Source organism: Apiospora marii, assembly GCF_038362585.1.
Source record: "Apiospora marii strain CBS 49790 chromosome Unknown utg000003l_segment0_segment0, whole genome shotgun sequence".
Lineage (NCBI taxonomy): Eukaryota > Fungi > Ascomycota > Sordariomycetes > Amphisphaeriales > Apiosporaceae > Apiospora > Apiospora marii.
Genome location: NW_027117374.1, coordinates 5207356 through 5223843, shown reverse-complemented (window position 1 = coordinate 5223843; position 16488 = coordinate 5207356). Strand labels below are relative to the sequence as shown.

General features: G+C 54.1%; 4 protein-coding genes across 4 annotated transcripts; 2 read left to right on the top strand and 2 right to left on the bottom strand.

The window, feature by feature from the left end:
* Positions 1-5721: 5721 nt before the first annotated feature.
* On the bottom strand, positions 5722-7471 carry PG985_005176 (uncharacterized protein; the record flags this gene model as incomplete). The annotated part of the gene is made up of 3 exons (XM_066824945.1): positions 5722-5935; positions 5994-7284; positions 7411-7471. 3 exons carry the CDS (start codon positions 7469-7471, stop codon positions 5722-5724), a joined length of 1566 nt encoding a protein of 521 aa, XP_066688105.1.
* Positions 7472-8268: 797 nt separating this feature from the next.
* Positions 8269-10346, top strand: PG985_005175 (Vps36-domain-containing protein; the record flags this gene model as incomplete). Its single annotated transcript, XM_066824944.1, has 3 exons — positions 8269-8369; positions 8447-8597; positions 8646-10346. 3 exons carry the CDS (start codon positions 8269-8271, stop codon positions 10344-10346), a joined length of 1953 nt encoding a protein of 650 aa, XP_066688104.1.
* A 327-nt stretch (positions 10347-10673) lies between these two features.
* On the bottom strand, positions 10674-11687 carry PG985_005174 (uncharacterized protein; the record flags this gene model as incomplete). Its single annotated transcript, XM_066824943.1, has 2 exons — positions 10674-11373; positions 11467-11687. The coding sequence occupies 2 exons, from the start codon at positions 11685-11687 to the stop codon at positions 10674-10676; spliced, it is 921 nt and encodes a 306-aa protein (XP_066688103.1).
* Positions 11688-13939: 2252 nt separating this feature from the next.
* Positions 13940-16406, top strand: PG985_005173 (oligopeptidase family protein; the record flags this gene model as incomplete). Its single annotated transcript, XM_066824942.1, has 6 exons — positions 13940-14437; positions 14547-14812; positions 14908-15541; positions 15628-15718; positions 15774-15937; positions 16005-16406. The coding sequence occupies 6 exons, from the start codon at positions 13940-13942 to the stop codon at positions 16404-16406; spliced, it is 2055 nt and encodes a 684-aa protein (XP_066688102.1).
* Positions 16407-16488: the final 82 nt, after the last annotated feature.

Sequence of the window (16488 nt, the reverse complement as noted above, 5' to 3'; positions counted from 1 at the left end):
GTGAGAGGGACTGGACTGGACTGCGCCCAGCGGCTGTTGCCCAACATCAATGTACTTCGTCTTCGTCTCCTTCTGCCCTGGGGGCGATTGCCTGCAGGCCTCCCCCCTCCAAGTTGCGTTTGACCGAGCCCATCCATGCGATTTGTCTGGAGTGGCGATGAGTTGGTTGAAGCATTGAAAGCAAACAAGGCTTTGCGAAGCTCTTCGTCCGATCTCTAGGTTGCTGTGTATCCACGCCCCTGAGCCGATGGGAATGTCATGGAAATGCTCCCACTGCTGCAACAGCTAAAGCCCTTGCAAGAATAGACCGGTCTAGTCTTTTTGAGAATAGGGAATTCCGAATATTACTGTTCGTCTATTCCTCTGTTGTAATCGGGAGTAGGTGGGATAATCAAGACAGAATCCTGCCAAACGATAAAGTATGTACATATGGTTTATTCCCGCGGCCGCTTGCGAGCTGCACAGCCAGCCCAGAAGGCACAACTTGGAACCTGGAGATCGTAGTGCAAGTGAGTCCTGGCCATCCTATCCAGCAAGGTGTGACAGGGTTGAATAGTTCGCCGTTGAGTCCCGATACTACCCATGCACTGCGCACTGCACTCATTACAAAGTGTACTCCACACTGTCTGTTAGCTGTCTCTGTACCTTGCACTTGGCTTGCACTCCAAAAATGATAATCTCCATCCCCGAGCATATGCAGACCCAAGCATAGATGTTTCAAAGTAGAAGGACCAATGGCATCTGGCGGTTGCCTTTCATCACAATCCCAGCATAGTAGCAAACTTTGATCGCAATGGGAAAATACTGTTTGACGTCAACCAATCAACTCCTTTCTTTTCGCTCGGAAGAATATAATCTTGAAGCTCCCATCGCGCTGGATTCACTTTCTTTTTTGCTCCCGCTTTGGATGCAACAGATGGCAGAGATATGCATCCATCAACTATGGAACCGGCGAGTCTGTGCCTAACCAACGGGGAAAATATGTTTCTCGTTCACGATTTGGCTACTTCATGGACTCCATGTTTGATCCACATTCTACCTCGCGATGAAACGACATCTTCCAACAGCCGGCACTGCACCCCCCCCCCCAAGCCGAACCCAAGGAAAGTCCATTGTGCCATTCCGTTGATCCTTCCCTTTGCGCAGTGGAGATACAGCTGACGCATCAAGAAGTGCTAAGGAAGAACTGGAAACATGGCGTGCCCTGGTCTCTAAAATAGCCGTTTACCCACCCCTGCGCGCTCGCCCGACAATCTCTCTGGTCTTTTTGGGTCTGGAACGGAAACAGACCGCGAGAGCTGTACGCTATCGCATCTTCAGCTCTATCTATGCCAACTGGAGCAATCTCGAAGACGCACCGGAACGGAACGGCGCGCCTCTTATCGATTGCGAATCAAACCACCATTCCAACGGCGGACCAATGACTCACAGCTTTGCTACCTGACAGAGTTACTTGTGTAGCCCTCCCTCCCTTAACACCGAAGGCATAGGATTTCATGTCGGCTTGCAAGCCTGCCATGGAGAATTATGAGAGCGCGAGAGAGCGAGGATGTCGTGTGTATTTGGTGCGCACCCGCAGGCGGTAATTTGATGGTCCCCATATTAAGAGACGAGACCCAGCAAAGGATGCCACTTTGTCAGCAGCTTCCTAGGCTGTTTTGCGTGCTTTTCCTCATCAAACCCAACTTGTTTTTACAATGGATGGTCGACGGGTCCAGAGCCCGACGCGCAGATGGCCGTCTTGAGGAACCGGGTAAATAATTAGGTAAGTAGTTGTTTGACATTGCGCTCGGTGCAGAGCACATATACGGTAGCTAGGCTATATACTACCGTACTAGGCGCCTAGGTACAGTTTTTTGCAATATTCTTCTGGCTGTTGTTTCTGGAATACACGCCAGCGCTGGCCAATCAACCATGCCGCCTTCGAGCTACTTCTGCTGTACAATCTAGACGCTCAGCTTCCCATGCTCAGGCTGGCTGTCAGCTTTTGCTTTCTTCATGCGTGGGTGATGTATCACAAGTGATGCGCACCAGTACGCCCCAAGCCCAGTACTTTTATCCCTGTTCCCTCGTTCTGTCATATGGGGCATAATCTATATATTGGGGACAAGCCGTTTTCTGGGGCCCGTCCGGAATCGAAATCCTCAACGCCCATCGAACTAGGTAAACCAGCTCACAACCGCTGCGCAACCACCCCCTTTATTAACCAACTGACGGAAGTTGCTACTTTCCGGGCGGATATAGTCGGTCACCCCACCATCCCACCATGACATGCCATTGCTGGTCGGGGGCACCACATTTACGCCTCGTGGCATTGAAGGACAAGACATTTATATAGCTGCCCAAGCTCCAACCTGGGCGCCGGGCATGGTGGCCCAGACGGGCGGCTGCTTGATCCAACAGCTTTTCCCGCCTCCCGCTGTCTGTATGACGTACGAATCGTCAGGCCATGCGATGCGGCCGGCATAATGCGATATGTAGGGGGAAACAAAAGAACAGAAGGGATCTCCCTGGCAAAAATAATGCTGGAAATGTCTTTCCCCTCTTCCTTCCCTTCCCTTCCCCTCCTCTCCTCCCTGGGGACTGACGATGACCAGGTGGCCCCTCCCACCACGCTGCTTTGGCCCCCCCACTGGCCACAAAACATGGTTCCCTTCCCAGCCTGTTGGATGTGATGTATCATGGAACTACCTACACTACTAACACAATACGCGCACACATTTTCAGGCATCGCTTTTCATACTAGGTCGTTCATGCACGCATTGCCCAGAACCCATCTCCATCCGGCATAATTTGTTTCCGGGGTCAGCCCGCCAAGCATCGTGAAACGGAATGGCAACTCCGCCGACTCTGAAACGGCACATTTCAAGCAAGGAGCACAGATGTGAGTGGTATCGTGCAGATCGTTGACACACAGGCACGAATACAGTCCGTGTATAGTAGCCCTTTTTCGCAAGATGCTAAATATAGACCAACAAGAGATAACGCAAAATGATATTTCCTTGCACGACAGCTACATGGCTGCTAGGCAATCCCTATCGTCCCTATTGCAGGTCTGAAGCTGGGAGCATCGATCTGACCCACCCCCGCACACAAGAAGCAACATCAAGGTCGGGTCTCTGATACGTTGGTGATAGTCTTCCTTTTTACCTGACGGCATTAACATCAAGTTGTGCTCACTGTTTCGGCACCCGAAAAGGTGGTATCTCTAAATATAGCTTTCCTTCCATGAGAAAACGGCTTTCTTCTGCCCGAAGGAACACAGCGTGCTTAAGTCCGAAACATCGCTGTTCAACCTCGTTCTCTTTGAACATGCGAAACTATAATGGTAATATTAACCCATGGGTATATCGCGATCCCAGCGTTGACCTTAGCCAGGACTTGGCCACGATGTCCGACATCATCTTCCTCGGTATATGTTTCGGGTCGAAATATTGTTAGTCGTGGTGACGTAGTAGTGTGGCCGATATATGTGATGCTGTAGATAGACATATGACAAGAGCAGACCCCTACCCTGCCCGATGGAGCCGATATATCATACTCGCGGAGAGAGCAGAAGGTTTCTTTGTCCCACCAAGTAAAAGACATGTAAAGACACGCAACTGCCTTGGTCACACATGATTCGCGCACGCTCTCGACTTGCTTGGCACATCTCTGTGCTCCTGCCGCATAACCTTCTTTGTAGGATCTCTCTACCGCTATGTGATCTCTAGATAGCTACTGTTCGAAGAGAAGTAGTTGCACAACTCTGAGCCCACTAATAATCCTTAAGAACATTGGAAGACACAGTAGCCGCACATGTAGCATATTCTCGTGAATGGCCATATCCAAGCAACGTACTTCCCAAGATGCCACGACAAACAGGCCTAGAGGATTTATTCTGTCATGCCTAAGATCATTCTCGCATCGAGGAACTTGTACCCTCGAACCCCTTCATGGCCTTTAGGATTTCCTTCCTAGAGGATATCACGAGTTCGAAATGCATGTCGTAAAGTCTGTTTTTCTTCATTTCGTTGTCGTTTCAAACCGTCCCGTCTTGTCGGTATTCACATGCTGCTGTTCTTACAGGGACCAAGAGTGGCAAGTGAAGGAAAGCCGCGGCCAGTATCACGACTCCTGCCGGGGAATGTACCGCCCTCATGAAGATGACAACGGCGGGACCATGCCGATGGTACTGTGCAGCTTCACCTGTTCCCCCCTCTCCCCCTTAACAGAGTCGCCGTCTTCTCATGCCCAGGCGGACATTCTTCCACCACACGACAGCGCCAGCGGCGAACCTCGGCGGTAGGCGTCCCCTGCCCACCTGTCCTGCCCGACTATCTCTGGCAACTGTCGGCCTCAAGATCCTCTTCTGGCGCAGATCCGGCCATCACGACGAGTAGTGTTAAGTCCATTTAGCCCACAGGCCAAGCGGGCGGGAAGCGAGAATCGATTACGTAGGCCCCTTGAAGATGTGTACACACAGAAACAGAGGCGTGACAACAAGAGTGACAGTGCGTACCTGCGTGGAAGTGAGAAAGGATGTCATTCCTCTATCAGATACAGCCTCCCGATACGGCCCCCAGACACGCCGAGTACCTTCCAAATCCTCGCTCCTGGCAGAGATGGACGGCGACGACGCTGCTCAGGCGGAAGCCGTGTAAGCAGCTTCTTGCTTACCAATGCCCAGCCAGATGTCGGAATGCTCATTGATCTCTGTAGGGGCGCTGGAGATAAAAAGGGGAAGAATGCGCAGCTCTTGTCATCAGATAAGGGCTGTCGCCCTCTTCAGGCTTTTCATCTCTAACAAACGACACGATCCGCGGCCGACTTGTTGACGCCTGAACCCAGACAGTGCGATGGTCCATTCTTGCCAAGCAAGTGTGCTCTGGGACATACGAAACAAGTTGTTTGCCTATGATGCCCAGCGCAAAGCACTGCTGCACAAGCGCAACTCCATGGTCTCGGTTTACAGGGCATAATCTGACCGCGATGAAGCTATCCCAACGTGGTACGTATCACATATGTGAGAGTTCGCAAGGCACTGGGTTACTGAAGGTCACTTTTGATATACCATACCGAACTACTGCATATATAAAATCATTCGACCTTGCCATCACCCGGCAGGTCAAGCCCCCAAAGCGCCGCGAACACCAGCAAATGCATCCTCTAAGCCATGCTTGGTTGGGGGTATCAGCAAGAACAGACTACTCAGTCCAAAAAACGCCAACGACCCTTCACCCTCTCATTGTACACTCCATCGAACGCCGGCCATGATCATGCGTCATCCACCAGAGTGGCCCACGATTTCGCTTCAGCCGCCATGCTGATCATCTCTTGCATGCCACCACTCCCCAGGATGCGTTCCACATCCACGCGTATAACTCGTTCGTTACAGAATCAAGTTGCATGACTCGACTTGAGTCAGTGATGCGAGCTTTTGGTGGGCGGTGATGCCTGATGGTTTCAGTGAATGCCGACAGCTCACGTCACGGGACCGGCCAGTTTGTAGACCAAACAAGCATCCAAAACCAGCCGGCAGTCGCATGTCGTTGAACTCTTGATTAGAATTCAACCACGCCTTAGTGGATTTGCTGTATCGGGATCGCTAGAGCATAGGAGTAGGCATGGGGGCTACGAAATGCGGGATCCCCAGGGGGCGCCTACGGAGCCTCGGCGCGAAACAACGATGCTGGCGTAGGAAAGCAAAAAAGAGTTAAGAAACGGAGTATGGAAAAATGATCAGATCTGGCCCTTAAGGTCGACTCTCCGATGAGCGTCTGCTCGGGCAGTTTCAAATAACGCTTTGGCGTTACCTGCCATAAAGATGATGGTATCTCCGCGCTCGACAAGCAAATGCTCGCCGTTGTGGTCAATGATGAACTGCGCGGCTTCGGCGTCGGACTCGAAAGCGAGCTCCTCAGTAATGAATCGCAACTTGAAGTCTGGTTTGTAACTATATCATAATTAGCATCGCTTGTTCATTTGGAAGGGGAGAGTGGATATTGACTCACGCTTTGCACATATTCGCCAAGGCCGCCAGACGCTCTCGCTTGACGAACATATCCATAAGATATGCTCCCATGTTGGGAACGTCGAGGTAAAGCTGGAAGAATCTGTGGTAGTTTCCAAGGGCGAGCGCGGAGCGCACTTCCAGGGCGTGTTTGATGGCCCGCTCCTCCTTATCTGCTGTGGTTAGATCGGCAATAGCGTCGTTCAACGCAGTACGATTCGCGGTATGAATGAAGTAAAGAATACGGTAGGCCTTGAACTCAACGGCATTGCCCTTGATGCCCGAAGCGTACAGTGCACGAAGCTGAGTCTGGCACTGATTATACTCACCAAGATCGCCCTTCTCGAGGGCGATGCGGGCATGGATTTCGTAGACCGAAACGGTAAACTCGTTTTTGATACGTTGAACGGTCAAGTCCTGTCGCAACGACTTGAACTGGTCACAGATATAGTTGTAGTTGTTCTCTTTTCTCCACTTCTTCTTCAGTAAATCCAGAGTTTGATGCAATATGTGTTCTGGTCGGACAAGGGAGGGCTTGGGGGGCGCAGTCAGACGAAGATAGTTCTTCTCAAGATTTGTACAAGTTCCGAGAATAGGACCGGTGGGTGGTGGAGGACTAGGAGATCGATACGTTTTGTACTCGGCGGTGTTGAATCGCTGCTTCCGGTTCTCGGCCTTCTCGGCCGCCTTGAGAGACTTACTATCCAAGCCGGGGGGTTGGCTGATGCGATCCGAAAGAGACAGTTTCGAAAGCTTCTTGTTACTACGCCAAGGGGTTCCGGATGAAGGATCACTCTCGCTAAAGTCAGACGATTTCCTCTTTTTAGAGTTGTGATGGTTGGCGGTGGCATGGGCTGGCTCTGCCGAGGCGGCTGTCATTGCTGGATTCGACCAGGCTGAAGCCATCATCTGGGACGCGCGTTGTTGCGCCTCGAGCTGCGCAGCCCGTTGCGTCCTGACCAACATCTGCGGTAGAGGCATGCTGTCCCAGTCGGTGGTGTACATGATACCAGCATCCTTGGCATGGCTGATGGTTTCTTTCAACTTGGCTTCCATCTCCTCGCGAGATACGTCGGGGAGCATGTTCTTTGATTCGAACGACCGTTGCACGTACGAGCGGACCTTGTCGGGCCAGTCGATCTTTTGCTGCTGCTGTTGTTGTGGTTCTGCAGGGGCAGCCGCAGGAGCAGGCGGCGGATTAGTAGGGGTGGCATACGCCGCATATTGAGGCTGGAGGGTATACGGTTGGCCAAAGCCCTGGCGGACAGGGACTGGTGTGTAGGCCGTAGCAGCTGGAGGTGGTGCCATGTTAGCCTGGATCCAAGGGCAGGAGTTTGACGGGAATGGCATCGTGGATGGTGTCGAATTAATTGTTGATGGAAGCGTGGCAAAAGGAAAAGCAGAAGTACTGTGCTTACCTTGTGCGTAGCTGGCATAGCCCGGCTGGGTGCCCGGGGGCGTTGCTGATGCCCAGGACATTGTGTAGAGTGTTGTGCGGATGGTGGTTCAAATCCAGAAAAGGCGGAACAGTCGGATTTCAAGTGGTTAGTATGCAACGAATAAAAAAAAAGTACGCGGGTTGCGATCGCAAGCCGGGGTTGAATGGCAGCAATCTAGAATATGGTGTTTTATGATGAATATCGTTAACAGATCTTGACAAAGAAAGAGGGCCGTTCTCTTGTCCGGGAATGGAGGTGGAATGATGAAAGGGCTTTTGGATGACGGGGAAGTCAAAGGAAGAGAGACAGGCACTGGAGAAGAAGTTGGGGTGTGAGAGGGTTTAGGCTTCTGGAGATGGGGGCGGCGTGTGCAAATCACAGTGCGAGGGTGCCCAGGCGGAGGAGCTGGGAGCAATCCAATCAATCAATCAATTAAAATCAAAAGCCAGTCACAAGCGCGTACGCATTTGGGGGACCACCTTTTGGTGAGGCGTGTTGGCTCTGGCTCTTGGTCCGGTGGTCGGTCATATGAACTTCCGGCAGCCAGGCAGCCAGCACCCGCATTTCCCAGCAATTACCTAAGGCAATGGTGCAGGGAGGAAGTGGGTGCCTACTGTCGCAACGCAATCCAACGCACGCCTCGGTATCTGATAAGAGTGCTTGCTATCACACTCCCGTCACCTACACTACACTACAGAGCTCTAGGCCAAGCACATGCGACACCCTAACATCCTGCGCAACCTACATTAACCCAACTGCTCCCCCAAACATCTGGCAAGCTCCAAGATCCAACCTGGAGGCTGTCCTTCCTCTATACTAGAACGACCGCTATGACGAATGTTTTTAAAACACATCGATCTTACTACTGCCCTCAGGCCGTCCTATCTTGATGGCGAAGCTCTCACCTTTGTCCAGGACAATGTGGGGCTCTATGAGGGGTGAGTTGTTTTGTATGGCGTGTTTGTGCTTTCTCAATCGGCTCTGCGACTCTTGTCCTGTGTATCACGACTGACAGATGGTGCCTGGTCAGGAAGTACAAGCTTCCAAATCAGCAGAAGGGGCAGGTCTACCTGACGACGCATCGAATCTGCTATGTTGATAGCCAGGAGCCCAGAAAGCACTCGGTGGCGCTGGACCTGAAAGATATCGAAAGGTATGAGTTTTATGTAAGACAACACCTTGCTGGCCAGATATGAAGACATGGATTCGCTAAGAATAATGGTAACCAGGCCGGCTTCTTAAAGTCATCGGCAAAAGTTACATTGATACCCAAACCCGCCAAACGAGCCTCACTCCAATCTCGAGCAGCTGCCACCTCCTATAGTCCCTCATCACCGCGCGCATCACCTGCAGCCCCGGTGCAGGCCACATCTGCTACTTGGGTCTGCACCATCTGCAGTTTTCCGAATCCGGTGCCGTCCAACTTTGACCCGACTACTGCGAATGTCCATACACCTCTGCCACCGTGCTTGGCTTGTGGCATTAAACCAGCATTGACACATGTTCTGAAAGCATCTATCAACAATGCGACGAGCCGACAGGCAGCTCCGGGGGTCGCATCTCGCCCACCATCGGGGCTCAGCCCCCTTTCCCGCGACACGAAACCGACAGCAGAGGGACTTGGTGGGTCGTCTCCTTCCGGAGCCGGCCCGAGCCCCGCGGCATCAGCGTCCAATCCAACTACTGGCGCCGGTTCAGGCTTTCAGTGCCCGCGATGCACTTTTGAGAACCACCCCTCGCTGTTGTCCTGCGAGATGTGTGGCGCTCCCTTGATATCTCAAGAGGTTTCATCGTCGATGTCCCCAATCACCCCACGGACAGACTCGCCGGGCCCGGTCTTGACTACTGGCAACGCGACGGGTCTTGAAAGTCCGGAGAGTGTGAAGGTATCCTTCCGAGCTGGTGGCGAGAAGATATTCTACGAACGTCTGAAGGTGTGCATGATCCAGCGCAAATGGTTGCTTCAGGAGGCCCCACCCATACCAAGGGCAAATAGAGCGGCCGAAGGTGACAATGGTACGCTGTCGCGGACCGGTTCCGGCGCTGGCCGAACTAAGACCGCAGGGATAGCGGGGCTCGAGCAAATGGGTCTCGACAGACGTAGAAACAATGAACTTATGATCGGCACCTCGTTTGAGGATCTCGAGGCTCTCATGGCGTCAGCGAAGGAAATTGTGGCCCTTGCTGAATCTTTTGCACGGCAAGTCAACGGAGGCTCAGACAACGCCACTACAGAGGCCAATGCATTGCTGGCCGAGTCTGCCAGCCAGCTTGGTCTGATAACCACCAAGGATATCGTTGGCGGAGGGAGCGGCTCTGCCTCGGAGTCACTCTACCTGTCTGAGTTGTCCCGCAACCTTGCCGAGTTTCTGACAGATGATGCCAGAGGTGTCCTCAAGAAGGCCGGTGGCATCATGAGCTTGGTCGACCTGTGGGCCATGTTCAACCGGGCGCGTGGTGGTGTTGAGCTGGTCAGCCCAAACGATTTCGAAAAAGCGGCCCGGCTCTGGGAGAAGCTGAAACTGCCAGTCCGCCTGCGCACGTTCAAGAGCGGCGTCATGGTCGTGCAGAGCCGAGACCGAACCGACGAGGCCACGGTCAAGACCCTCCTTTCCTGGCTCCGTGACTTGCACGACATCCCCCCCGACAGCGAAGTGTCGTGGGACTGGCAAGAATTTGGCCGAGGTGTCACTGCACAAGACGTTGCGGAGCGTTTCAGCTGGAGCATTGCGGTTGCCGAGGAAGAACTCGAAATGGCCGAAGAGCGCGGCGTTCTGTGCCGGGAAGAGGGCATCGAGGGCATCAAGTTCTGGGAGAACTTTATCGATACCGGCGAGTATCGTAACCGTCCGCGTCGTCAAGTCACAGAGAATGACCGAATCCTGGCAGATCTGAAGGCGGCTGGTTTGCTTTAATTTAGGCAAGACCATAATGAACTTGCAACATCGTTGAAACCAGAGTGGAATTTGCTTCGGGGCTATTGTTACCCGAAGTCCATGAGGAAGGGGTCAAACAGAATGCTCCCCATCACCTTTGGCCGGGAGTCTGCTTCTAAGTCAGTCTATGTAGGTCTATCGGACTCTATCCTCTAACCAGCCGTCATTACACATATCTACCCGGGGGACCTTGCCCTCTATAATACGCCCCCAGTTGCCAGAACGCCACAGAAAGAAAGCTCTGCTTTCAGACAAGAAACATGATACAGGGACTCAGAAAGATAAAACCATGGGGCCCAGTTCGTCTTACGCGAGCTTCCCCATCAAAGTCGACCGGACTTTGTAGTTGACCGTACCACCAAAACCAAAGGCAGGGACGATTCTGCAGACTCTCGCCCACGAGCTGACGTTCCAATTCTTTTTGATGGCCATCCATCTCTGTTGCCTCGTCACGCCTCCTGAAGCGGGTCTGTTGTAGAGATCCAAGCCAAGCAAATGGATGGGAGTGCTCAGGAATTGCACCATGGCTGGTGCGGCGAACTGGGCAACGGTCTGGCCGCTGACCTTCTTCTGCCATTCCTCGCTCATTCGTGCGGTCAGGGCAGGCCCCAGCAGCGGTGGGAGGTTGAACGAGGCGAAGACGGTCATGCAGTCACGGAGGAGGAACAGGCCATAGCTAGGCAAGGGGACGGGTCGAGGCGGCCCAGACGGCCCGAAAAGCTTCGCATACATCTGGTCCTTGACTACACTCAGACCGGCGTTGGCGGCCGAAGAGGTGGCGAATTTCGTCGTCCCGCTTGTGACCAGCGTCGCGGGCTTGTTCTTCACCGTAGAGGTGACGGTATCGAGCGTGTTGGCTGTCAGATAAGTACCTCCGTACACCATGATGATCAGGGCGACGGGTTTCGAGAAGAGCACCGTGTGAGGGCGCAGGAGCAGGTTCTTGAAGGACGCCTTCAAAGATTCGCCTAGTGTTTTACGACCGGAGGCGTTCTCAGTGATAGATCTGTAAACGCCCAAATATTAGAAGTTGCATTGCAGGATTGTTGACCTGCGTTTGCGCATGCGCGCGCATTGTTTGTATTGTAGATTGGCTAACCTGTCTACGATGGAGATGACTGGCGCGACCATGGAGGCGGCGGTAGCCGCACTCGCCAGGTCGGCGCCGAGCCTCATGCCCAAATTCTTGGTATTCCATTCCGATTTCGACTTAAGCGTCTTGGCTGGCAAGCCAACGGTGGATGTGCTCGGCATCGATGCGAGTTTGAGTTTCGGCGCCGGAGTCGGAGTCGGAGGGCTGTCGAAGGTTCTGTCGCTCATGGCGGGAGCTTTGCGCGACCGAGGGTGCTAAAGAGGGAAGAGAGGTGGGGGGAAAGGTGAGGGATGTCGAGGTTCGAGTCGAGACGGAATTCAGGCTCAGATATGGAGGTACACACCACTACTATCTCGCAAATGCAAATGCGTGGAAGTGGATTGGTGCTTGGTGATCTATGATCTAGTGTGCAGGTAGTGAGGGAGCAAGCTCTCAAGGAGGGGTGGCAGGTGGTGTGTCTAAACGTCTGTCTTGTTCAAGCGAAGCAAAGCGTTGGACTAGGCATTAATGTTTGGATCTACGGTGGTTTATGGTTATTGTACAATGGAAGAAGAAGAAGACATCATCATCTCTCGTCGACGGCGTGGGAAGAGGGCGGACTGGCAGGTGCAATTATAGCATTTGCGAATTTATTGGGGATGGCGGCGCGAGGTGGTGGTGCTGCTTGTCGACCTTTCTTTTTGGGATTTTTTTGATTTCGATCCAATGTTTCTGGGTACCCTCCTTATCACCCAGGGAATTTCCCAAATTTCGCCCAACTGCCAGGGTCCCCACCCGAAGTCGGACCACTTATCGCCAAAAGTGACCTGACTTGGGCGCCCGGGCTTGCACGCAATGAGCTTGAATGGTAGGCCAAAGGGTAAAAAGAAGGGCCCTGGCTACAGGAGGCTAGCGGGCAAGCAGGGCCTGCAACGCTGCTGAAGGCCCTTGACGTCGTATCCAGCCTACTTCCCAAGGTACCCAGAGAAATGTCGGCCATCCATCGGCGTGCATCGGCGTGAAAATGCCACCCACGATGCCACCGAGGCGGGCAGGCCACTGGGAAAGCGAAAAAGGCACCACTGAGACTGGGGACTGGGACTGACTGGTACCACCGGGCCATTGTTCACTATTGCGCTTCCGGCCTAATTCGGAGTTTCCCTGACGAATCTATTTGTAGGGAGAAATGCCCTTTTGGACGCTTTCGCGGGTTGGCCCATGTAACCATCGTGTGACCCAGACGGCGCAGCTTCAGAGGGTCGGAGATAAGGAGGGTCTAGAAGCAACGATTAACATTGAAATCAGGTGCTCTTACATATGTCTCTAACAAAATATATATCGCTATCACCACAAAAACGAGAGGGTACACTTATTCCAAAGTGTCGAGAATATGGGGACTAGGAACCCTCTGTCACCATTAGCTGTCACGACTCTCTCTGCCCCTGTATTCTTTGCAAATACTCTCCGTCGGGGCCCTAGAAGTCTACCTAGCAGCAAGCAGCAGACGAGACAAGTCAATAGCGGCCCATATGCATGTGATGTGTGAACTATCACTGAGACCCCCCTTCCGCTTCTTCTTCTGGTCCGCCCTGCTAAGCTGCGTAGCTGCATGCATGTGTCTTGGTCGGGGCCCAGGGATCCAGTTTCTTAAGTTTCTTGTGTGCTTTTCGTTGCGCGTTACCGGCAGCGTCAACGAGTCATACACCGGAACAGGACACGCAGCACCCCTTGGGAACGACCTGGCAACCGGATCCCCCTCTTCGCCAAGTCAACTTACATATCGTTCCCAGTAGTCTCCTGAACCGTTTATGCTCCGAGTCGGTTTATGTCCCGAACCGCTTTATCACGGCTTAGGTTACGAACGGTGGACGAACGGCTGTTACATAAGGGAAAGGGTACAAGGTACCCAAGCGGAGCACAAGCACGGGCATGAGCTTGCAACCCGCGCGGCCCTCTACGAATCACATCGAATTGATTACTCGCATGCTTGCGAAGGCAGGTACCTATGTAAGGTAGGCAAGGCGATATTGATGGATGAAGACTACCTAGAACAAACTCCTCGGGATGCTGCTGTTGGATATCAGACCCAAACGTCAAACGCTTGACGTTTGCAGCCAATGCAAGGCACCAAAGGTTATTAACCTATGTATGACAGTAGTGACCAGGCAGAGAAACTGCTGCAGCTTAAGTAATTTCTACATGAGACGAGCCACGCAGCCGGAAGCGAATCCAATACAACCGCGTAATGTGGTTCGCCATCCATTACCCCTCCAATTGCGTGGCATCCTCGCATCCCGATCAGCATCCGCCATCCGTGCCTCAAGGTCCTCGATCGGGACGGGAGGAGACGTACGTTTATATATTTTACCTGGTTCCATCAACATTGACGTGCTGCGCCACTTCGGGACGGGCTCCTCTCAATTTCGATACTACCATACGGGAGAAGCCGTAATTTGAATTAATCTCGTTCGCTTGAATACCGAAAGAAGAAGAAAATAAAATGGTTATTGTGCCCAAGTTCACCCCGGAGATCCTCATCTCGGCGCCTCGTCGCGCGCCCGCCGTGCCGAACCGCGATGGCACGCTGGCCCTGTTCACGCAGTCCACCCATACCATTGGGGAGGCCAAGACGCTGAAGGAGGTGCGCGTCATGAAGGTAGAGTCGGGCGAGTCCCAGCAGCTGGTGGCCGACGAGAAAGTCCACGACGCCGTCTGGCTCCCATCGTCTTCTTCTTCTTCCACCGTTATCTGGCTGAAAAAGGGAAATAGCGGCACCACCACCCTCGAGATGGCCGATGCCGCCAAGCCGTCTGCACCGGCCGTGGAGCTGGGCGAGATCCCGGCCCCTGTGGACAACCTCAAAGTCAAGGCGTTGAAGGACGGGTCCGTCGCGTTCCTGGTTGTGGGGCTGGCGGACGCGGACGGCGAGCTGCACAACCCGGAAAAGGATAAGAAGCTGTCGAGTATTAGGATTTACGATGAATATGATGTGCGGATTGTGAGTGATCACCGTCTTTCTTCCTCCTTTGGCAATTTGTCTTGTGTCCTACGAGATCTGCAAGGCAAACTTTGACTCCTTTTCGGTGACTGATGATGGGCCGGAAAAGTGGGATACGTACACCAAGCCCCAGAAGCATGCCATCTTCTACACGACTCTGGCCAAGAACGATGAAGGCACGTGGAAATTGAGCACGCCTCTCAAGAACGCCCTCAAGGGCAGCCATCTAGATGCCCCTATCAACATCTACGAGCCAGATGACCCCCTGGCCCACTTCGACATCAGCGAAGGGGGCATCGTCTTCGCGGCCAATTCCACCAAGGTCAAGGACTACCGGCACAGCAAAACCAGCGACATCTACTACCTGCCCCTGGAGTCCTTCACCAAGGAAAGCGCGACGGGCCCGCAGAAGATCACCATGGCGGGGGCGACGGCGACGCGCTCGGCTACTGCTCCCACCCGCGCATCAGCCCCGACGGCAGCATGATCGCCTTCCTGCGCGCGCCGTTCGGGCGCCAGCTCAAGGTGTCCATCTACGTGCACCAGCTCAGCCACTCGACGGCCGCGACGGACGTCTTCGCCACCGTCACGGGCCAGGCGTGGACCCTGGTCCCGGGCGGCCTCGAGTTCTCGACCGAGGGCCACTTCCTCTACGTCGAGGCCGAGGACTGCGCGCGGAACGGGCTCTACCGGCTCGACTTGCAGCCCAACGCGTCGCCCCGGACCTTGCTCCGGGACGGGTCCGTCAAGGCGTACTATCCGCTTGCCAAAAGGGACGGCGACAGTGTGGAGAAGGTGTTTGTGACCAGCGCCAACATGGTTGAGCCGTCCATCTACCAGATCCTCGAGGCCGACCCCGACGGTGCCGCGGCGGGAGGAGCAGGGTCCGAGCCCTGGACGGTCTCGAAGGCGTCGCACCTGGAGAACCTCGGCCTGTCCCGCAAGCAGGTCTCCGAGATCTACTTTGAAGGCGCGGGCGATTACTGCGTCCAGGCGTGGGTCATCAAGCCGCGCGACTTTGACCCCGAGAAGAGGAAGTACCCGCTGAGCTTGGTCGTCCATGGCGGGCCCCAGTCCGCCTGGTTGGACGACTGGAGTAATAGGGTACGTACTATCTACCTGCCTGTTGGCAATCCGCCCCGTTGAAATGATTGATATCGCCGATGGATCGTCAGGCTAACGGTGGGCAGTGGAACCTAGCTTTGTGGGCAGAACAGGGATATATCGTAGTCGCCCCCAACATCACGGGCAGCACTGGGTTTGGACTCGACTACACGGAAGGTATGTCGTTTACCGAGTTGAATGAAGTGCGCATCTGATCACTAACATCATGCAGCCGTCCACGACAACTGGGGCGGAAGCCCCTATGACGACCTGGTGAACTGTCTAGAGTTTGTCAAAGACATGCCCGGGATCGACATGGACAATGCCATAGCTGCAGGCGCAAGTTACGGAGGCTACATGATGAACTGGATCCAGGGCCATGAACTTGGGCGCCGTGTAAGTCGATTCCCGCAACCCCTACATTGTATATGCTTGACCCCAATCGCTCATTGCCCCTTTCCAGTTCAAAGCCATCGTCTGCCACGACGGCGTCTACGATGTCCCGACCTCGTGCCTCGCGTCGGACCAGGTGGACGAGGACGCCGAGTGGGGCGGCCCGCCGCTGGTCTGGAAGAACAACGACGGCCTCGAGCGCTACAACCCGGCGCGCCCGGACCTGCTGGCCCACTGGACCACGCCCATGCTCGTGGTTCACAGCGACAACGACTACCGCGTCCCCGTCACGGATGGCGTCGCCGCGTTCCACACGCTCCGGGCCCTCGGCACGCCGGCCCGGTTTGTGAGCTTCCCCGACGAGAATCATTGGGTCCAGAGGCCGGAGAACTCACTGCAGTGGCATCAGGTCGTGTTTGAGTGGATTAATCGCTGGTCTGGGGTCGCGGGGAAGGTGGAGGGCGGCGAGTAGAGCTTAGGTGTTGAACGGCGACCGAGTTTCCAGGTAGGTAGGTAAATGATGAGGCTTTGGGCCTGGTGTGTTAATAACGTAG